The sequence below is a fragment of the Calidris pugnax genome, unplaced genomic scaffold, assembly GCF_001431845.1.
Source record: "Calidris pugnax isolate Ruff unplaced genomic scaffold, ASM143184v1 scaffold25, whole genome shotgun sequence".
Classification (NCBI taxonomy): Eukaryota; Metazoa; Chordata; class Aves; order Charadriiformes; family Scolopacidae; genus Calidris; species Calidris pugnax.
This window is the reverse complement of record NW_015090805.1, coordinates 3,555,577-3,579,039: the sequence shown is the minus strand read 5'-3', so window position 1 is coordinate 3,579,039 and position 23,463 is coordinate 3,555,577. Positions and strand designations below refer to the sequence as shown.

At 41.7% G+C, this 23,463-nt stretch overlaps 1 protein-coding gene across 3 annotated transcripts; it reads left to right on the top strand.

Moving 5' to 3' along the window:
* The first annotated feature begins 314 nt into the window (after positions 1-314).
* On the top strand, positions 315-23,463 carry LOC106885638 (cell wall protein DAN4-like). Of its 3 annotated transcripts, none has more exons than XM_014937993.1 (12): positions 315-822; positions 1,695-1,949; positions 2,935-3,047; positions 3,358-3,577; positions 3,756-3,914; positions 4,464-4,562; positions 6,005-6,247; positions 9,167-9,250; positions 9,854-9,966; positions 13,818-14,016; positions 15,215-15,352; positions 23,395-23,463. In XM_014937993.1, exons 1-12 carry the CDS (start codon positions 321-323, stop codon positions 23,409-23,411), a joined length of 2,142 nt encoding a protein of 713 aa, XP_014793479.1. In that variant the 5' UTR covers positions 315-320; the 3' UTR covers positions 23,412-23,463. The 3 variants fall into 3 exon arrangements, with proteins under 3 accessions (XP_014793479.1, XP_014793478.1, XP_014793477.1); XM_014937992.1 differs by lacking the exon at positions 23,395-23,463 and adding an exon at positions 16,881-17,349; XM_014937991.1 differs by lacking the exon at positions 23,395-23,463 and having other exon boundaries at positions 15,215-17,349.

The following is a 23,463-nucleotide window of genomic DNA, read 5'->3' as shown; positions in this document are numbered from 1 at the left end:
GGACCACTTCATCTTCCACAGAGAGCTCCTCTTCTGCCACGGCGCCGGACTCCGTGGCTAGCCATGCCACGACCGGCCTCGCTGAAGGGGAGAGTCCCACCACCATGAAGGGGAGCAGCCCGAGGACAGAGCCCAATGCCAAGACGTCCCTTTCCCTCCCTGCCACATCTATGGTGACCCCATCTGCAACAACAATGGCAACTGGAGAGGGGCAGACAGAGACTGCGGCTACTGTGTCAACTTGGGAAGGGAGCTCAAACGGGGTGTCGGCCCAGAGAGAGGTGACCAGCCCCACCGTCCCCACGTGGAAGCCCGATGCCATGTCCACCGTTATGGGCACAGCGAATGGCAGTGCTGCCTCCATGTCTCCTGGGCCCAGCTTGGCAGTGACCAGCCACTTCTCCTCGTCTCCTGTGGGCTCCTCAGCTGCCACTGCCAGCCTGCAGCCAAGCAGCACCAGCGGCACCACTGAGCAAGACTTGACTGCCACATCCCACCCCTCCACGGTACTTGTGTCCTCCACTCCATCCTCCACTCATGACAGTATGAGCGTTGGGCCAGGTGCTGTGACGGTAGCAACCACGGAGCACAGCCCATCTCCCAGTACGCCTAGCCCCAAGCCATTGGCTTCCACCTCTGGCACGTCCCTGGCCTCAGATGCCACCCAGGCCAACCTTTGGTCCTCCACAGCCCTCACGCAGGGTCAGGGCACGGTGGAGGGAAGGACTACTTCATCTTCCACAGAGAGCTCCTCTTCTGCCACAGCGCCGGACTCCGTGGCTAGCCATGCCACGACCGGCCTCGCTGAAGGGTCAAGTTGCGGTGAGTATTTTAGTACATGCTACTACATTTATTTTTATTATCTTTAGGAGAATTGACTTTTATTTACATTTTTTCTTTTTTTTTCCTGTTGGAATTTTGACTCTTTACTGCATGACTTCTAATTTGGAATTTTTCCAGGAATGTGATTCACTGCCTCTAAATACATTTCTCAAAATCTGCCTGTCTAATCTGCAGTTGTATTTGAAATGGCAGTGCGATTTTCTGCAGTAGTTATATGATGTGAAGTTATGTTGCACACATGTAGTTATCTTATTGTGAACTTTAATTTTTTCATTTTGTTTATTTGATTTTTTTTTTATTCGATATTATGAAATAGTGGTCACTGTTCCTTCATTTGGAGAATTCTTTCAAATTTATTTATTCTAACTCAGTCTTTGATTGTTTCAGTTTTTCAATTATAATTATCTTCTAGTGTATCTTTATTTTTTCTCAAGTGGCTATCTGCTGATTTCAAGGAATATGCAGTAGTGAGTTTTAATGATTTTTTGATGCATAATAAAGTAGAGAAAAGACAAAAGGAGAATAATGCAACCATTTTCAGTTCTGCACCAAAAAAAAACCCAACTGAGGATATGCTTTCAATTTTTAGAGCATAATTGTATTCTTCTTCTTTTAATTCAAATCTGAGGGGTTAATTCTACACCGATTTGGAGTTGTAGTGCTCTCATGGAATTCAATAGGAGATATGCACATGCATGAAAAGGTATAACTTGGTCTTTCACACCTTTATAAAAACATTGCAGAGACTTCAAATTTTACACAGGCAGACAGTTTTGCATTATTACTTTATACCTGAAAGACACAGAAGCTGTAACTGTATGCCTGACAGGAATTTCCTTTTTGCTTTTTAGTTCCTGTGACTGTCTCCATACAGCTGGAAAAGGTGACCAGCACTATGATACAGTTCCGCTGGAAACCTGAAGGTGGCACAAGAGATGGTCCTTACAGAGTGCGTCTGTGGGGAGGCTCTAGAGAGATGTGGAATGGAAGCCTAAATGAAACAAGCACTGCCTTTAAAAATCTACTTTCTGATAATGAGTATCAAATATCCGTGGATGTTACAACTTGCTCTAAGAATATCAGTACCTCCTTGACAGTTCGGACAGGTATTTCCTCAGGAACCTTTCCTTTTTTCCATTAGCAGACTAACACATGCATGGCCTGAAGATGGAGCCTTTTTCGTTGAGCACCTACCTAGACGTGAATAAGCTATATACTGAAAAAAATAGGCAAAGGGAGGCCAGACTTTCATTTAAAGCCAGGCCTCAAATTTTTCTTGGGGCTGAGATCCAAAGCCTCCCTTGTCCTCCTGTCAAATTCAAAACTTTACTGAACTAAAACCACAGTGATTCAACATGCCAGTCTCTCCCAGCTCCATACTTTTGACTTCCAAGCCTGCTCCTGCATCTTCACACACAAGTTGTGCCCACTTTTGGGTTCCCAGTCACATAGCAGCCAGTAGGTTTAAAGCCATAGTCTTCCTGTAGATGCTTACCCTAGGAAAGCTCAGAGTTCTGCACTTTTTACTGCTTGTTCACTTTGCAAATTCCAGCTTCTTTGTCAGTAGAAGAAGCAGCTGCAGTATGGCAAATGCTTACAGTGGAATATACCAGTGTAGCTAAATTCACAAGTGAAATACCTATTCTATTATCTGGAGTTTCGCTTTATCCTCCCATGGGACAGTATCTGTGATTTTGGGAGCAACTGTGTCTGGTACATGAAGTCACATGTTGGAAGGAGCAGCATCAATGTACTGCAGGTCAAGGACAGGTCTCTTGCAGGGACTGATGTTTGAAGCTGCTTTGCTGTGAGGCACGTAGCCCAAGGTTACAGTGGTCCTTCCCATCCACATCATGTAGCAGCTTGTCCTCTTCCTTCAGAGGCACATCAAGAAAAGGTGATGAATGCAGTGGTCAGTAGTGATACAGAGTATTTATGAGATATATTGTGGCCAGCATTTGGTCTTGCTAAATTTGTAGGTGCTGATCATTCACCTGATCTGCTCTTATCCTTAGAGGTACTTAGCCGAGGAATCATTTTTAAACAATACTTATGCTTTGGTTGGTTACTCTGTCTTTAATATCTCCACAGCTGCTGAAGTCTTCAACGGAACCACTAGGATTACCAATAAAGATTTCATACCTGAATATCAGAACAAATCAAGTGCAGCATTTAAGGAATTTGAAACTAAGTTCATTAACGAGGTATTTTGTTTTGGAATTCTAACCAAAATTTATATTCTGTTGTGTTCTTCATAATCTAAATAATCATGAGGATATGGGTATGAATAATCTTAAATGTGGCGAGGAAAGATTGTGATGGTTAGAAACAAAACAGTATTTATTTAGGCCTTACTTCTCATTTATATTGTGGTCCTCTGAGGCCCCGGTTTAAATTACACCTTGTTCCTTTACCATGAGAGATGCTTCCAAATGAATTATGGCCATCATATTGCCCTAACAACTCTTGATGTTGAAGGAGAAAAATAGATAACTTTTACCTTTTACCTTGCAGATCAAAAAACATCTACCACAGAAGATCCAAGAATTAATAAACGGGACAAAAATGCATATTGAAATTAATAGCCTCAAGAATGGCAGTGTGATTGTGATCTTCAACATTGTTATGGATATAGGAGAAAATATAACAAAAACAGAGATTTCAGATGCTTTTACAGGCGCCCTTAATATGAGTACTGTATTACAAGCTGATCTTAGAAAGACTGTTATACAAGGTATGAATTTGTTCATCACTGTGAATTCAAGCAGTAGTGTATATTTCACTGATGGTAACATCCAGTGAAATGGGATTAAGGTGGGGAAAGGCAATTGCAAATAGCATTCTGCATATCTCTTTTTCCAATGCTGACCTACACCCTTGTTCCTTTTCTGTTTTGTTTAACTTCACTGTAGCAAGGAACAGTTGTCAGCCAGGATTAAATGACTGTTCCCAAAATGCTACCTGCACAGCTGAAGGAGCCACTTATTCCTGTCAATGCAACAAAGGATTCACAGACAATAGTCCCCAGGTTCCAGGGAGAGTTTGTCAGCGTAAGCAGAATCTACCTTCAGGTAACTGCTTTTTGGTTTTAGTTTTGCTTTGTTTTGTTTTTTTCTTTAAAAGTTGGTTTTAGTTTTGCTTTGTTTTGTTTTTTTTTCTTTAAAAGAAAAAAAGCCTTAAAAATTTGCATATAAGGTCTTTTCTCTCTCCTGACCCTCCCTCAGCTAATAGTTCATTATAATTACTTACATTGGCCTTTTATGGTTGAGAATGTTTTCCTAAATAGTTAACCATAGTATTCAACTGAAGCATATTTTCTGGGCTTGTTTTTTCAAAACTGTTTATGAAAATAAATAGCACAGACTTGGTGAAACTTTAAAATAAATTCTATTCACTGACCTCAGATTGCTATTTTACAGAACAAATGACTACAGTCCTTCCTACCACATTTTCACCAGCACCTTGCAGTAAGTAAATATTTGATATTGAATACTAGAATAAAAATTATCCATGATGACATATTAAAATCAGATACAATATTCTTGTGCATCAGTCATATCAGCTGTGAAGTAAACTCTCTGGATATAATTTCAGAAAGGGAAGCCTGAGAGATTTTACAGAACAAATGACTACAGTCCTTCCAAAAAATGCTACAGCTATATTTACAAGATCCACAGCTAATTCTGGTTTTACTACCACATTTTCACCAGCACCTTGCAGTAAGTAAATATTTGATATTGAATACTAGAATAAAAATTATCCATGATGACATATTAAAATCAGATACAATATTCTTGTGCATCAGTCATATCAGCTGTGAAGTAAACTCTCTGGATATAATTTCAGAAAGGGAAGCCTGAGAGAATGTCGCAGACGGAGTGATTAACTTCACTAGTTAGAGTGAAGCAGTGAAATATTTATTAAGGTGAAACAGTGATTTAACAAAACCAGTAGTAAATGCGGTAGTGTTTTACAAAATTCGATGTCAAGGTACACTCTATTATTTACTGCACAGAGAACAGGGTCAGACAAACTGTCAGGGAGACCCTCCCGTTGAGTCACGAGATTCAGAATGGACCCCCTTGCTTTCTAAACTCCTTCTCAGAGAGGAGTCTGGGTGCAGCTGGATCCAGTCCTAGTCCCAGACTTCGTCAACGGTTTATGTCTAAAGGATCATATATGTGCCATCAATCCTTTACACTACTTAGCTAAGATTTCAAAGTTTAGCATGCTATTAGTCACTTACTGAGAATCTGTTGTGGTAAGGAATCTCTCAGCCTCGAGGAGTAGAACCTTAAGCGAGCGTCCTCAGAAAAGGGGAGATCCTAGCGTGCAGCCCGCTGCCATACAGGAGAGCTCAAAGGGGCTCTTGGGCTGTCCACTCTTTATACAGTAAGATAATTGACCTATAGTCATATTTTCATGGCAACAAAATTTCTAGGTCCCCACTCCAGACAGTATTGTGACTATGCTGCCAGCCATCCCCCAGAGACCGGGTGCAAGTTATCACAGCTGCTGTTGTGATGGCCGTGGTGGCCAAGGCCGGAAAGGAGCCGGGAGGGGGTTGGGAACAAAACAGGGAGAGCACACCGCCACACAGAACCACTACATAATTACACAAATATCAGTCAAGGCAGTTTCTACACCTTGGTAAAGACCTCCTGGACCCAGTAAGGTTCCACTGGGTGCCTGCCTCCAGTGATAAACCACTGTGATAGGTGATTTTTCTTAATATTATTATGAAGTACATTTATTAAAGGCCTATCTACTGCTCTGAATTTAGGGTTTCCTGGTGGCATTTTAGTGATCTATTCTCCTGATCATATGAGTATGAGTCAAATAGGAGCCCATCTCAGACCACTCTTTGGAGCAGTTGCCTTGCCTGTGGTGAGAAAAACTAGAAGCAAGTAGAATGTCACTCATTTGTGTTTTGGAGCCATCAAATGAAGTACATTAATGTATGATTTACATCTATAGACCCAACAGTTTATTTCTGCTCTTGGGGAAGAATGAGGTGGAAGGCTGAAATCAACTCTAAGGAAACTCAAAAAAATTTATATTGGTTTAATTTGTATTTTTTTTTTTACTTTTATATAAAATGTATAGGATTGCAAAAGTGAAATGAACCGCCCTTAGCTGTATGACACTTTTCATTTTGCAGTGCCAGTGTCCATCAAAGTTCAGAATGTGACTGGGGAAGAAATACAATTCAGCTGGACCAGTGACAGGAGGGGAAGCCTCTACACTATCTCCCTTGTGGATGGAAACAAGGAGATAAATAGAACAACTACAAAAGAGACAAAAGCTGTATTTAAACGTTTACTTCCCGGTCATCTATACACAGTGTTTGTGGCAGTATCATCTTGTGCTGAGAACAGCTGGACTTCATTTCGTGTCCGAACAGGTATTTACTTGATCATGTTGTCATTTATTTTCAATTAATATACTCTCAGAATATCTTTTTACAATATAATTTGAATTTGATTTCATAGACTATTTTTCCTGTAAGTTGTCTTTATTTATCTGACTCCTCTCCTTACTTGGATGGAACTACTTGGATTAAACAGGAGCTTGCAAGAATAAGTGCATATTCTATAAATTTTCTGACCATGCTGTATTGTTGATCCAGATATTTCTGTATGAAAGTCAGGATATTTTGGTTGTAAATTTAACAGGAAATATACTGGTAACTTGACATTTAGGTTGTACATGCTTTTGTGAAAGCAAGCAGTCCTTAATTGTCATTGTTAACTTCTTAATTTCATCCTAGCATATAAACACGAAGACATGCTGCTTAATTGTGTCACTGTACTAATGCATAAAAAGTAGAACACATGTTTTATTTTTTCTCAAAATTTCAGATAAACCTGGAAAGTATATTTTGGCAAACATATAAGCTCCTGGGCACTTACATCCTTTCCCTCAGCCAAATGCTTTGGACTAAATTTTTCATATCATGCCTCCCAGGTGACATTGTCTTCTTTACAGGCCATGTAGGGACTGCACATATAACCTGGATCCAATATTTTAGCATCCATTGCACTCAACAGGACCTTCTTAGTTGAAATGTCTGTGCACTTATAGTCATCATGTCATGGGTACATCTGCAAAAAATGTTGCAAGTGGACAGGAACTTACTTTTCTTGAAAAATCTTCTGCCTACCTCTACCCACACAAAAGCCCTTAGAGCAGTGCTGAGCTGGGGATCCATGCCTGCCTCTTAACAAGGTTTACAACCAGTGGTCTGTTAAGTATAGCTATGTAGCTATAAGGTAAAAACTACAGAGGGTTCTTATCAACTCAATTCATAAGGCATCTTGAGAGGTCTTAGGCATTTTCCCTCCATTATTCCAAATGAAAAGCGGTTTCAGAATTGCAATGCTCTGATGTTCTGAAAACATTTATCAAATAGCCAGCCTAAAAGTTGGCTTTTGTGCTAACATTGACTTCTAGTTTAAATACTCTCCTTTCTTCCTTTTCTCATATTTTGCTCTCTCCCCCTCATATAATTATAAACTTTTCTACAGACAGTGCTCTCTCCCTTTCTTTGCTAGACTAGACAAGCCATTCTTTTGTAGTTTCTTTTCCTAAGAAGAATTCTCCTCTGCCTTGGAGGCCCCCATCACTCTTCTCTGATAGAAGTCACCCTTCTTGAATGTGTGTAACTGGGATTATACACAGCCATCCAGTCAAGGTTGTACCAGTGTGCTTATCATAGCATTAGTATTCTCAGGTCTACTGGGAATGTATTGAACTATGTGTCATATGACAACACATGCTTTTTTCGTAGCTGCATCACAGCTGTGATCAGCTCAGGCACTGAAGTCCTTCAATGCTTGTACTGCCAGGTTAGAGAAGACATTTTTATTATTGATCCCCAAATGCACAGCTTCCAGGCAATGTCATCCCAGTGCTAATTGCTTCAGCCTTAGCTTCATCCAGTTCTTTCTGGAAGGTATCTCGATTCTCCTCTGTGTTAATGACACTTGTTAACTTCATGCTAGCAACATATTTTATGAGCAAACTCCTGCATTTTCTGGCAAGATCTAAAATGGAAACATTGAACAAGTTCTGCATCCAGACTGATTCTAAAGGAACACCACATGTAATATCCCTCTAAAGCAAGGTTTCTTCTTTTCAAGCTACCCATTGCCATCTCCCCATTAGCCAATTCCTTTAGACAAATCTTTTCCCACTATAAATTTACCATTTGGCACTCTATAATACTGTTTTCTGTCATTGAAAGAGATCTGAAAGTCAATTTGTTAAAGGAATCTACTAGGTCATTTTAGCATGATTTGCTTTTAAAAAAGCTGTATTGCACTTTATCATACTTTCTCAGTGTCTGAGAAAATTTTAATGATTTCTTTTAATATCCTTTGAAAGATCTAATTTGCCTTTTGTCAATTATTACTTTCTTCCAGCATTTCATGGCCTCTAAAATATAACTGTCTTTCTTGCAATCCTTTTTTCACTTTTCTAGGCAACTGTCTGATTATTCTCAATTGCCCTTCTAGGGCAATTATTCTAGCAGTTAAATGCGGGGTTCCTTCTTACGGATTTACCGTCTCTCTTAGGCTTTATGACCACAGAGCCAAGGAATTCTCATCATAATTTCCATTCAAAACTTTCAATACTTTAGTCCACTAGTTTTCATGTATTAGTTTCCACATTTAAAAAAAATATAAAAATTTGTTTCCTTTTGTAACCTGAAACCATTTGCCTTACCAAAATAGTGTTTGTGAGCTAATTAAAAAGAGCAATAAATTCCAAGTTATCTGGATTTTATATGGAATTAAAGATCATGTTCAATTCTGTGAGGAGAACTAGAGCTATACCCAATGAACTAACTATATAAAAACTGCAGTACCACCCTTTACTACTGTTTTGACCCATTATAAATAATTCAGGTTAGCCAGTCCAGACAAAGACACTAAGATTTTCAGACTCCATAATGCGTATTTCTTTCAAATGAAATTGCAGGTTACTTTTACCTCTGAAAACTCTGTCTAGTTTAGCTGACTTGGACAACCACGTAACAGTACAACCTGTATCTTTAACTCTCATAAGAAATTAGAGTTCTCAATATAATTTCAGTAAAGTTCTCAAATACTACTTCCCTACCCACCACCTGCCTTGGTGGGGGTTGGTTTGACATGCTTCATTTTTATAATCTGCAGTTCTAATTTCTCACCAGGCAAAAGGAACTGCTGCTTAGTTGATTCCTTGGCCATGATTAAATGCTTTCACCTATTTCATAATTTTCTAGAAACAAACACACATGCACAGAGGCAATCATCTTGATTTTTTATTTATTTTGCAGATCCTGTTTCCTGCCTCAACAGAACTGAGTTTTGCTTACCACAAAACACTGGCTGTTCTGACTTAAAATACACTGTATGCTCATGTAAGTTTTATAGAATCTTAAAATTTGTTTATTCGTATGTATGGGGTATTATTTTACAATATAGTGTCTTTCATAAGTATTTTGCCATCAGCTTTGTTATGTCAATTCACAAAGCATCTGAAGTTTATGCTTCTTTGGTAAGGAAGCTGCCTTCCTCAAACTTCAGTGTCAGCTTCCAGCTCTATTTTTCATCTGGAGTTTTCTATGTAAAGCATACTTCTTTTGGCTCAGGGCTCAGCCACCTACTCAGGAGGATTTAAACGTACTCAGTGCCTTGCAAAATCTAGCAGGCTGATCTTGCTTCTGCTGAAATCAATGAGAGAGTGGCTGTTGCATTAGGGAGTGGGATGCACCCTGAATAATGTAGGTATGATTAACATGTTGTGAAGATTGTGATGGCTGACAGATTTGAAGAGGAAGAGGTTCAACTGTGAAGGTTCAGAAGCTACTGCGTGAGACAGATTATACACTTTCTTATTATTTTATTAGTTTCTCTTTTTATCAATTAGTTTTTTAAATACATGAGATAAAAAAGTCCAAAAAGCAATTGTGGAGTGACATCCTGGGATTTGCTTAATTGTTTCACCTTTTTTTTTTTTCCAGATTACCAAGCATTTGCCTGCAGTGTTTTGTTAAAAAACCAGACATTTAATCATGCTCTTTATAACTCTGATAGTGAAGGCTACAAAAAAATGTCTGAAAGTATCAAAACTGAAGTAAGTTGCTACAATCTTCTTTGTCATCATGAATGAACTAAGACAACTTTTGTAATTAGCAACATCAGTCTCCTAGATTCATTGTAAAATGAAGATTGTGACAGGAGAAAATGATAATTCCTCATTGATAAAACAGTATAGGAATCAGTGTTAGTTGCTGAATGCCTTCTTTGCCTCAGTCTTTACTGCTCAGGCCAACCCCTGGGAGCCATGGACTTTGGATGAATCAGAGAAAGTCTGGACTAAGGAAGATCTTCCCTTGGTGGAGGAGGACCAAGTTAGAGATCAGTTAAGAAGGCTAGACATCCACAAGTCACTCTTTACTGCTCAGGTCAGCCTTCAGGAGTCCCAGACTTTGGAGGTAAGAGAGACAGTCTGGATGAAGGAAGACTTCCCCTTGGTGAAGGAAGATCAAGTCAGAGAGCAGTTAAGTAAACTGGATATCTGCAAGTGCATGGATCCTGATGGGATGCACCCACAAGTGCTGAGAGACCTGGCAGAAGTCATTGCTGGGCCCCTCTCCAATGTCTTTGAAAAGTCCTGGAGAACAGGTGAGGTGCCCAAGGGCTGGAGGAAAGCCGATGTCTCTTCAGTTTTCAAAAAGGGCAAGAAGGAGCACCTGGGGAACTACAGACCGGTCAGCCTCACCTCCATCCCTGGAACACCTCATCCTGGCTGTCATCTCAGAGCATATGGAGGAAAAGAAAGCTATCAGAAGTAGTCAACATGGATTCACCAAGGGGGAGTCATGTCAGACTAACCTGATAGCTATCTATGATGTCATGACTGGTTGGATAGATGGGAAGAGGGCGGTGCATGTTGTCTACCTTGACTTCAGCAAGGCTTTTGACACCATCTCCCACAGCATCCTCATAGCTAAGCTTAGGAAGTATGGGTTAGATGAATGGACAGTTAAGTGGATTGAAAACTGGCTGAAAGACAGAACCCAGAGGGTTGTGATCAGGAGCAGAGAATCCAGCTGGAAGTCTGTAACAAGTGGTGTTCCCCAGGGGTCAGTACTGGGTCCAGTCCTCTTCAATATATTCATCAATGACCTGGATGAAGAGATGGAATGTACCCTCAGCAAGTTTACTGATGACACAAAACTAGGAGGGGTGGCTGACACCCCAGAAGGCTGTGCTGCCATACAGCGAGACCTGGACAGGCTGGAGAGTTGGGCAGAGAGAAACCTAATGAAATATAACAAGGGCAAGTGTAGGGTGCTGCACCTGGGGAGCAATAACCCCCTGCAGCAGTACAGGTTGGGGGCTGACCTGCTGGAGGACAGCTCTGAGGAAAAAGACCCGCGAGTTCTTGTGGACAACAGGATGCCCATGAGCCAGCAATGTGCCCTTGTGGTCAAGAACGCAAATGGCATCCTGGGATGCATCAAGAAGAGTGTGGCCAGCAGGTCAAGGGAGGTCATCCTACCCCTCTACTCTGCCCTGGTTAGGCCCCATCTGGAATACTGTGTCCAGTTCTGGGCTCCCCAGTCCAAGAAGGACAGGGAACTGCTGGAGAGGGTACAGCAAAGGGCCACAAAGATGATTAAGGGCCTGGAGCATCTCTCCTACAAGGAGAGGCTGAGGGACTTGGGTCTTTTTAGTCTTGAGAAGAGAAGGTTTAGTGGAGATCTAATTAATGTGTACAAATACTTAAAGGGAGGGTGTCAGGAGACGGTGCTGGTCTTTTTTCAGTGGTGCCCAGTGACAGGACAAGAGGAAATGGGCACAAACTTGAGTATAAGAAATTCCACCTAAACATGAGGAGGAACTTCTTTACTCTGAGAGTGGTAGAGCGCTGGAACAGGCTGCCCAGAGAGGTGGTGGAATCTCCTTCTCTGGAGACATTCAAAATCTGCCTGGACAAGTTCCTGTGCAATGTGCTGTAGGTAGACCTGCTCCGGCAGGGGGGTTAGACGAGATGTTCTCCAGAGGTCCCTTCCAACCCCATATGATTCTATGGTTCTGTGAAGCACAGAGCTGTCTTGACTGGAGGACAGAAAGCAAGTTGTCCAGTGAGAAGGGGTATTTTTCCTAACTCTTCCTCAAATGTAAGATATTTAGTGAAAGGCACTTCAAAATTCTCTTTTTACAAGCACGGTAGCAGTTGCAGGAGTGCAGAAAGTATCAAGGGGTCCATATCAGGGAGGAACTGAGGAGAAAAAGTGGAAGCTTAGAGAGAGTGGGTGAGCCTAGTAAAGCTGGCATGCGGAAGCAGCAGTCTGCCACTCAGCTGTCTTTATCAGGATGTTAAGAAAAAGACTAGTAATTTACACACCTCTCAGGAATCCTGATATATATAGGCCTGTTGGAAGTGTAAAACTATTGTAAGATTGGGGTAGGACACTTTTAAATGACATAGAAAATTATTTTTAGTGTGATTATCATACCTTTTCGCTAGGAAGCTCCACAGATTTCATAAGCAGTAATTAATTTGTTCTCGCAACGCCAACTCAGAGGTAACCTTGTCTTATGACTGCTACCATCTCCATTTCATGGATAGAAAGTTTACTGGAGTGAATTTAAAAGGCTCCAACCCAACTGAATGCAACAGGAACCCCATTACTGTCTTTTAATAAGCTTTCACTCAGGACTTGTGCAACATTCCAGCATGACTGTTACCACACTTTTCTTTAAAAAAAGGCAAAACCAAAAAGAGTTTGTACAAACATGACTGAAAATGTATTCAATTTCTGTGTTGGATTTTTTTAATACAAATTGAATATTGAGCTATTTATTTTAAATTCTACAGTACTACTACACTGTGGTTGTAGTTTTGAAATTTTACATTTCCCCCTGCATAGACCAGGTTTCCACCACTGATGATTGTGGTGAGCAAAAGTGGTTTTGGAGTCTCTGGACAGAGAACTTAATGCAACATGTTGTTTTTTGGGGGAGGGGGGGCGTTGTTCCATAGAGAAAGATGGAAATAGACAATTGAGCAGTGATTCAGAACAAGGTTTGTTATTATCTATGAAAAATAGTATTCTTTCAGACTTTGCTGGTAAAATATCATGTTAGCCACAGCAAGAAGATGCCTTTTTCTTAGTGGGTTGAATCAAACACCTAATTTTCTGTAACGATTAGTCTTGACAGAAATGTTTCAACCAGTCTTGCTTAGAAGGGAGGACTGCTTGTTCTTGCCATATATCCACGTGAAAGCACTGGGCAAGGCTCTAGGTTGGAGACACCTATGTAAAGCTAAAATCATTCCAATTGTTGTAAGGGGATTACATTTAATTTATGCCAGAATGATTGAGAGACAAACCAGGTAATTGTCTTTCTTTGCACAGGTATTCTGTAAAATCATGATTTTGATAATATCATGATAGAAACATTTTATCTGTTCTAAACCTCCAAGGTCAAGTGCTGTGCTGGTAGAGTGTGTGTGACCATACTTGAAGTTTAGTTATACATGTTAAAAAAGCTAGAAGACGTTGAAGATAACTTTAGAACTGTGAGGTGCACTTTGTAGATTCCAAATTTTGTACAGCCCCATATGGGGTCCCATATGAGTTTGTAGCCTGTGGATGAGGATAACTGGTTTCAATGCATTATTCATTGATAACTAGCTAAACAGATTACTGCTTTGGAAGTCAAGCTTTGATTTCATATTTTCAGTCACAGACCACGCATTGTTCTGGAATCCTCCTTCAGTAAGTTTTTTAGTGGTATAGACAAAAATTACGGTCATTATTTATTTATTTGTTATTTCAAAATGATTACCCTGAAAAAATAAGTGCAGAAAATTAATATCCTGATGTGTTTATGCTGATGTGTGTATGATGTGTGCATTCCTGCTCTGCCTCAGTTGACTGACACATGGAATATCAATTTCAATTTACACAGGTTGTTAGAGAAATGCGCATTAAACTGGAAGATGACCACTTCGATATCATTGTGCTTGGATTCAGACCTGGGAGTGTGATCGCTTATTTTATTTCTCTACTGCAAAACCAAGAGCCTATTGATGTGAATATTTTTCAGGCACATTTAAATCAAGTATTGAGGAGCAAGTTTGGTGACCAAACTGAAGTAACTGTGAAATGTAAGTAATGTCGAAACAGCTTCTCTGTCATGGCATGGGGATTAAAGCGTCAGATCTCCTGCTTTTCACAGAAGCTGATAAATTAGCTTCTTTCCTGTAAGAGATTCAAGTATTTCAGATAACCCATTTAAACATTCACAAAACACATAGTCCAGATATCACCTAGATTATGGATCTATTTAAGGAGCCATTACACATACCCAGCTCCAAACTCAAAGGATGGATTCCCTTCAGAGAAGGAGGGCTAGATGATCTTCTTGTTGCAGCATGCCTCACCTTTGTACCTGCCACCTTGATCCTAAAAGATTGGCTTTCACTGGAGAAGGGGATGAGGTGACTTATTCTGTAGTGGTATCTGCAGTACTTCTCTATGGACAGATGTGATGGAAGGGTTTACCTCTTCTGTTGGACAACCCTCAAAAACCTTTGGTCCCTGCTTCCCTGGACAGAGGCGGTGGGCATTTAGCAACCCAAAGTACTGCAGAAATGTGGAGAGGCTGAGAGGAAAAGTAGAAATTGTGCAGAAGGATATTAATCCAAAATATGTATTAATACCCTCTCTTTGTGGGTGCTGGCTAGCACTATCATTTAGTCTGTGTGCCTTTCCACCATTACTACATGCATCTTTACCACAGAGATGAGGTATGCTTTCATGTGCTACAAGCCTTTTATTGACTTTATCTGTCAATCAGGGAGCTTTCTGGTTTTGGTCTATCAGTTTAGAGAGTCTGGTTTCAGTGGACCGTCTTATGGAGCAAGGCAGGGGTAGGTGTGAGTAGAGCTGGCAGACTGGGTCCTGTTTAATTTCACAAAGTTGGTTGTGCAAGTATGAGGAGGACTGTGAAGGTTAAATTATGTACAGCTCCATTTCATGGCCTTTTTTCACACCTTAGAATGACTCTTTGTTGAGCTACAGGCCAGAGTTCTCTCCTCCTAGAGCCTTCCAGATACTTTCCACAGAGCAAATCCTCAGAGCTACTGATTATGGATGTCACCAATAGACCACAAGGACCTTCTGAGAGAGAGGGGTCCATAAAATTTTCTAGTTAACAAACCTTTACTACATACAAAAAATTTGTTAATATTATTCAGAGGTTTTGAAGCTTCCAAACAGTAAAATGCTGCTGTGACTTAGGGCACCATGCTTTCTTTTTACTGTTTCTAGTTCACGTTTCTAAAGTGTGTTTTAAATTTCTAGCTCTGACTGCTCAGTCATCAACTGAAAATAGTTCCGCCTGGAAAGTGGCAGTGATTGTCCTCGGAGTTTTACTTGGAGTTGCATTAGTGCTGATTCTTCTGGTATCATTGGTTTACATCTACATGAAGAAAAGATCAGGTAAATATTTGGTTGTAACCAAAGGACTCCTGGGAAATTTCTTTTACAAGCAATTATAATACAGGCTATTGGTTTCATTTACGTATTTTAGGTAAGGAGAAAAATTAATATATATGTCTTAAAATTCTATGTAAATTGTTTAGGTTAACTTCAGATAACTCTACTCTAATGTCCACCACAAAATTCCTGAGCTCCTGGCAACCTCTGATGAATCATCCTTTTAACATTGCTCTCAGGGGTGGAGTAGGAATTTTTTCCCATTGTACATGTGGTAGAGTGAGGCACTGAGAAACTTCTGTTCCAACTATCCTCTGTAGGTATTGTGATGGTTTCTAACTCTTGACTATAAAGAGAGACAGCATCTGAGCTACGCAGTACTCTTTTATATTTAGTTGACACAGTAAATGGAGTGACTGCTATAGGTAGCAGGTCACCTGTATGGACAGCTCAGCCCAGAGTCACCCTTTTGGGCTTTATGCACTTGGCCAAGAGTGGTTCACCTCACCTGAGATTTTTATCGCCATATGAAGATGCCTCTTTCTCTCCAGTGACTGCAGAATGAGCCCAGGGCAATTAGTGTTTTAGCACAGACAAAAGGTTTATTTGGCCTGAAGTATTTTACTCATCTATGTATGCTTGTCAAAAACAGTTGGTTGAGCAAGGGCGTGTCATATAGTGCCATTTTGCCTTTGGTAATCACAAAGTAGAGTCTGATGAAAGCAGCCTGAAGAATCCTGTGGCATTGACCAGACCTTTGCTTTAAAGCAATGAAAAGAAATGGCTTTCATGGCTCCTAGCTGCAGTCCTGGTGAAGTCACAGTCTGTTTCTCCTGTGGTGTATTTATTCTGCTTGGAACACGTTGTTGAACAAATGATAAAGGGCAGTATATTGCTGTACATATTTTTAGTAGGATTTATGTATTTAATCTCAAACCAGTTCTCCCTGTGTCTATGTATTTTGTCTGTATGCCTATGCTCAGCATTCATGTTGAGGCACTGAATATCCTGTGACGTTGATGCCCTGGCTCACACACCCCACTCCCTCCCTGCAAACCGTTCAGGCCCTTTGTCTTTGTGGATTATGTTATGGTTAGTTGGCACGGGGTAGAGTAAGGAGGTGTCCAGAACTGTAGCATGGTGTGGGACACCAGGAGACAAAGGACCTCAGAAGAGCGGTGGTGCACAAACAACTCTCTTGTCCTTTTTATACCTCCTTTCCTGCACTACAGTGTGGGTCCTGGAGGAATCCTGCCAAAGACCCTGGTTAAGCAGAAGGGTGAAGACATCTTATGTGCTGGCATTACTGCAGAAAGGCTGATTTAGTTCAGGTTGTATCACCACCCTGATGAGGGAAGTCACATCCAGCCTTGCTCCTTTGTCCTTGGCCTGGCAGCAGTGTCACTGTGTGAGGCCAATGCTCTGTGCTGGTTGAGCAGGGAAAGCTGTGTGAGTACCTAGGGCATCTTCGCACACAAAGTTGTGTTGGTGGTTTATGTTTTCTGTCTGGAATATTTATATTTTTTTGCAGGGACCTATGAAAGAAGGGTCTTGAACATGACTTGCTCTCCCTTTTCTTCCATGTAGTATCAGCTTGGCTGTCCTTCTGCTCAGGTTTGGGTTATGGAGTTACAGCTCACCTCACTGATGGAAAGTCAGTGTGATTAATATTTGTTAAACTTATTTTATGTGGGTTTTAAACATAGCTAGCTCCTCTATTCACTGAGCCCTCACTTGATAATATATTCTGTCAGCAAATGCAACTTCTCCAGTGAGCTATGTGTTGAAAACACGAATGTGCGCTCTTGCTTATGTTAATTCTGTTTTCCTTCTTTTTTTTGGGGTGGGTCTACTTTGAATATCAAACACATTGTTAGTAAAACCTTTCTGATGTCCTTGCAAATAATGTTGAAATAAAGACCATGTACAGCAGGCTTGTACTATGGAATCCTGGGACTTGTTCATGTAAAATATATTTAAACTCTCTGAAAGAAAAGAAAAAGTGGTATTTTAGATGAGTTTCTCAAAAAATGCTTTACAAATAAAATATCTATTTTTACAATTTTGCATTCTGAAGGCATCTGCTCTTCTTATTTTGTCATGTAATTTGGAGCCTCTTCTACCTGCAGGAGGGGAGAGTGGCCAGTATGGTAAACAACAGAGCTAACCTTGTGTATACGATTAGATAGAGGCATGATGTCTTTAGCTAGCTTAAATAAGAGAAGCTAGATCTAATGGATCTAGCCTTATTTTTTTCCTCTACTCCAAAAAAAAATCCCCTTACTGCCATACTGTAGTGTCTAGACACTTGAGAGAACTCTGAAAATTAAAGCAGGATTAGCCAGATCTCCCCTTTCCATGGAGGATCGCTTCCTTGCTTCCAAGAAGCATTCAGACAGGTTCACACAAATCCCTGTTATGGTTTGAAGAACCCACAACAATTTGTTGTCCTTTAGACAATTATTCTACCACCCAATGACCCCTCCCCACTTGGGAAAGGGAATTGGGGGCGAAGGGGCAGGGGGAACAAGGAAACAAGTTGAAATATAAACAGATTCAATAGAATAATACTAAATAATTACCATTAATAATACTAAAGAAGCAATATTGATCCCAACATCAATATAAAATATACAAGAATTATACTCAGCCATATAAGTCTGGGTAATGGTCGAGCTTTTCCTTAGTGCATGTAGTACTAAAAGCCTCTGATTTTCACCATATTCCAGTGACCTCAGTCCATTTGAAACCTTGTTGGAGGCATCTGCATCTTTTCAAGTTTAGTTCCAATTGGCCAACATTTACAAAAGTTTTTTTTGGCAGGTCAACAGCTGAATAGACAGATAGGCTGGTAGACTGATTGTCAGCTCAGTCACCCAAGTCTTGTCTCCTTAGATGCATAAACTAAATAATAACTTGCTAAACATTAGTTTGGGAGTTACACAGTGGCCCCAAAGTTTGCAAACCCATCTCCCACGCCGGGGATCTCTCATGAGATCGGCAGCAGGGCTGCTGTAGAGCCCGCTGGGCAGCCTGGTTGTGAGAGGAACCGAGCCAACAAGGGTTACTGGGGCCATCATCCTCTGGGGGATGTAGCACCATACTTGGCCCTTGGGTGCTATCGTTGTTTCCCATCTGAGAAGCAACCTGGAGCTCTCCTGCCTCGTGTTTTACTAAAGCCTGATGTAAGCACCTCAGCCCTTTATATAGATAGGTTTTATCACCTCACTTTGATATAGGTGGTCAGAGTCTCTCATCAGTTATATGGTACATCACACAGGCAGACAGAAAAGTGTTTTCAGAAAAAATTCTGCAGATGCTGGTGCAGAGGGGAGGAAGGTTCTGGGACAGCTCACCTGTGAGACTGATGGAATTTCCAGCCCAGGGGGATTCTCTACAAAGCAGCAAAAATTAGAGGTAAATTGCTTAAGTTCACAAAGGTGAGAGATAATAAACTAAGCAATAAGTGAGAATTTAAAAATGTCAGAAAGCATATGTTGTAGAACAGCGTGAAACATGTTAGTCTGAAAGTAGCACACTGACTGGGGCACACCAACCGTAGCTTAATATATCACCCATTTTTTGTACAGACAGGAGGAATGTGGCCAGATAATAAGTTTTGCTTATGTGAACCTCTGCAAGATGTGCCCTCCGAGTCTTTGAGCTGGCATTCAAATGAGAGTATCAGATAAGGTTCACCCCATCTATTAAACCTCTACCCTGTTTTGCAACAGTTCCAAGATCTGGAGGTTCCCTTTCTTGGAAGCGTTAGCCTTCCTGCCTCTGGAGGGGCTCATGATGTGCTGTTCTTCCCATGAGTGTCAGTAGTATAAGTATCTAGAGAAATGTTTCCACTTGCTATGTAGAGAATTGCTACGTTGGCTCTGAAGACAAGACCCATCAACCCAGTATTGCAGCTCCAACAGGTTTTGGATAACAGGCAATCTCTCTGTGGGTGTCATCCTATGGTGTGCTGGTCAAGTTTTCAGCTGGCTTCTAAGCGCTGGTCACTTAAGCTCCTGTTCCCTCCATGCATGTTGTGATCAAGGCCAAGGTCTTAGGAAATATCGTGTTCTGTTCTTGTCGATACCGATAGCAATCTGCCAGCTGACTTCCTGGTGAGACTGAGGTCCCAGCCAACCTCTGGCCTCTGTCGTGTCCTGTGATGGCCCTGGAACTGATGAGGTGAGACTCAAGCCTTCCGAGGACTTTTAAATAACCTTCCTTTTCCACAATTTATTATTCCAGTTGCTGTCAATAACCAAAAGCTTTTCTCCAACTTCATGAGTAAGTTATTAGACGTTGTGATGAAAATGATGGTGCTGTGAAACCAGGACTGGTGCATTGCATTGCTATGGTCACAGGCAGTTCAGGATTGGATCTAGCCATGCCGTGTGAGAGCAGTTTGTGCAGTCACCATCTTCTATCCAACCGGGATTATGTGGGCTATGCCAGGAATTTCCCTTAGAGCTCTTATAATTGTAGACCCATCAGTGAGAGTGGGAACTACACCTTCTTTAGGAGGGAGAAGCAAAAAGAGACATGCTCTTGGACTGAACTGCAGAGGCCTGGGAAACACCAGGAATGTCATTCCTCTCCTCCAGCCTGTGATCCGGGTGCCAGAGGAACAGGAGGAACAGGCTGATGAACACAGGGAAGCAAGCCACCAGGCCAGAAGTTCCCTCTGCAGGGGCTCTAATTTGTGCTGAAACAGACACTGAAGTGAGACACTGAAGGATCTGAAGGCACTCAAGTTAGATAAAATAGAAACAAGAGGGGTCAAAGCTGCAGATGATCTAAGGCAATAGGATAGCAATGTGCCTCACCCAAGTTGACACGCTCGCTTACCTGTTCCCAAACAGCAAGAAAATGCCATAGTTCCTCAGGATATCCTAGGTATGTATTGACCTATAGACTAAGGAGTGCATGCTTGCATGGCCTGGGAAAATGCACTGCAGGATTTGGGTGTGGGTAGGACCTTGGCAGCTGGTGCCAGGAAGCCTGCACAAGACATGCACGAGACATCAGACAAGCCAGTCCCTCAGGTGCACACTACCTGCACACAACACTGCCTGCCTTGACTAAGGATGGCGGCTAGTCCTTACGATTGACTCTGCAATAAGAAACCTGCTGACATCTGCTTTAAAGTGTAACAGTGTGGAAATGATCTAGCAATAGGAATACTACCAGTGGTGATCCAAGCAGACCTGCACTACTTCTACTCATCTTTATGAGAGCTTCATTGTCCCAGAACATTGGATTCTGGAGACCCAAATCAATAATATACCTCTTTAGCTACCATTAACTAGATCAAGCTGGTGCATCTCCCTGCTGGAAACCCAGTTTCCACCTTAAGAGCAGCCCTGCTGCTGAAAAGGGGGTGGGTTTAAACATTTTTGCTGTATAAACATGCCTATCGGCCAGTTCTTTCCGGTGGTAACTGGTTCTGTTAAGGACTCAGTTTCCAAACGTTCCAGAAATTTAGGGCTCAAGTTGTGGTTAGAAAGCTTGCAGAGAGAAACTGGGATGTGGCCAGCTCACATCCACTTGTCTGTCTCATGGCCCCAGTTAAAAGTTTGCCCTGAGCAAGTGAAGCTCTTTTGCAGGTCGCATCTCTCTTCAATTACTCTTGGCTGCCTGGGGGACACCTGATCTTTTGGCAGTCAAATACATGTGAAATTGTGCTAGAAATTATAGCAATAATAGGTGTTTTAATTCAGAGAAATATAAGCTTTTGTTACTGGTGTTGTAAATGCTCTTTTCCAAGCTTGCTGTGATCCTGTGCTGGCAGCAATGTTAGTGCAGGTCAGGCAGGCTGATAAACAACTTGGGATGCTTCCAGGGATTGAAGACATTGCCTACATGAGCATCAAGTCACCGAAGACAAGTTCAGCTTGCTTTTCTGCAGTTCTTGTGCTCTTCCAGTTTGGCTTGAGTTGTTGCAGTGTGCCAGTGCAGTGTGTGATCCCACAACAGATGTGTACAGTCAAACAAAAACACCTAATGGGTTAATTACTAAAGGGTAGGTGTGTGTGGGAAGACTTCAAAGCTACTTTAGTGGCAATTATTCCTTCTCCTACAATTCCAACTTCATCAATAAAGGGTATGTTTTAATGATGAGACTGAATGCGTGTAACGCTACATCTGAGCTTCCAAAAATCTTGTTGATACCTTGATTGGACATGAATGGAAAACTCTCTGTTCATAGAATGGTAGAATCATAGAATTGTCTAGGTTTGAAGGGACCTTTAAGAACGTCTAGTCCAACCACCAACCTAACTCTGTTAAAAAAACCCCATCACTAAGCACGTGTCAGACCAAGAAAACGCTGCACTGTGCAGAAGCAGCCACAAGATGGCGCTCCCGGTATTTGTATCAGCTTCTCCAAGCCCTAATTGCACTAAAATCTTCAATAATTCCTGAATTTTTGTCTCAGCCTGCCAGACAGTGAAGCCTGGAAACCCACCTCCCTCTCAATGGCCTTTGCAATTCCGAAGTGCACTCGAGTTCTGTCTTAAGACCACACAAGTGTCTTCTTTTCTGGCACGTGAGATGGCATAAGAGTTGGAAAATGAATAAATTTCATCACTCTGAAGGTGTGACATGGAGCAAAGAGATGCTGGACAGGCAACGGGAGCTTCTGCTGTCTGCAGGTGACCTTGGCTGTGCCCTGGCAGCAGACTCTGTGGCCGTGCTGTCACAGGCACGAAGAGCCATGCAGGTCTCTAGTTCCACATGCAGTTAAGCTCCTGGGGGAATTACAGTCCAAAAAGGATAAGGGTGTCTGTGGCCATCTCAGTGTGATCCTACCTGTCTCTTTGAGCACCTAAATACCAGCTTAAAGCACAGCCCTGAACTCTGTGCAAACACTCGGAGAAAAAGGGGGGGACTTGTTTCCTCCACGCATTCCTCTTCTGCTTGCTTTTGTGTCCTCTGGGCTGGTGCAAGGTGAAGTGGTAATGGAGGGTGGCATACCAGGAACACATGAAGCCAGCGCAGCGGTCAGGGAGCAAGGAGCAGTCACTTGCAGCCTGAGGCAAGGGACTGATGTGTTTGCTGGACTTTGCCACTGCTGCTGTGGCAATGCAAATCACAAACTCCTTGTCACTGACAAGGTCCGGCATTGACAGCAGCTCCCAAATTTTATTTGTCTCATTGCAACCATAAACATGCTATTCTTCTGATACAAAAGGTTAACTGGACATAAAGTACACTCAAAATCTTAATTTAATTTCTCTTCTCACATTCAGAAGGCTTATGTAGCGTATGGACTCTTCATCTTTCCAGCTGTTCCTCATGGAGATTTTACACTGGATGCACCGCATCTGCAACTTAAGTAGATGAATATCAAAAAAAAAAAAATTTTACGAGCAAGGCCAAATTATCTGTGTAAAAGCACACTATGAATCAAAGCTTAACTAAATATTAGCTCTCAGCTAATTAAAAAATGTGATATTCCAACTGTCATTTTCCTTAACTGCCACTGAGATGGTGTCACATGTCCCATCGTTCCCCTTGTCAAAGGAAACGGGCAGCTGCAGAGTGCCAGCTAGCAGTGAGCTCGCTTGCTCTTGAGTATCACAGCCTGAATATTGTGCCATTAGTTTTTAAATCCTAATTAGTGATCTTTCTCCTTCACTTCTACTGAACGGTGCCTAAATCCGTGACTGGTACTCACTGAAGTCACCCCTGGAAGAAGGAAATAAGAACGCATGATTGGTAATACACGGCCACAGGAGGTTATCTGCTTGCCTCCAGTTTGTCTCTTGGCTTTCCTTTATGTCTTTCCAGAAGAAGTGGACTTAGGAAGAGCAGCTCACCCTTGGCCAGGGGTGGGGACTGGAGGCTGCCACTTAGTAGGGCTGCCTGGGAGGAGAGAGACCGCCCTGCAGGACCATGATTTTATCCCTTCCCAGAGATGCAGCTGTATTTGCTGTGTGACGTTGTGAGAGGGATGGAGCCATTTGTCTTTCCTTGAGCTGGTCTTTGTTGTCAACAGAGAAAAATGAGCACTTTCAGGACATGATTCATCTGCCCTGTTTTAGGTGTCTACTTCAGATGAGATGAAACCACCCAGAAATGCCAGTTACTCTCCACTGACTCTGAAAGGAACC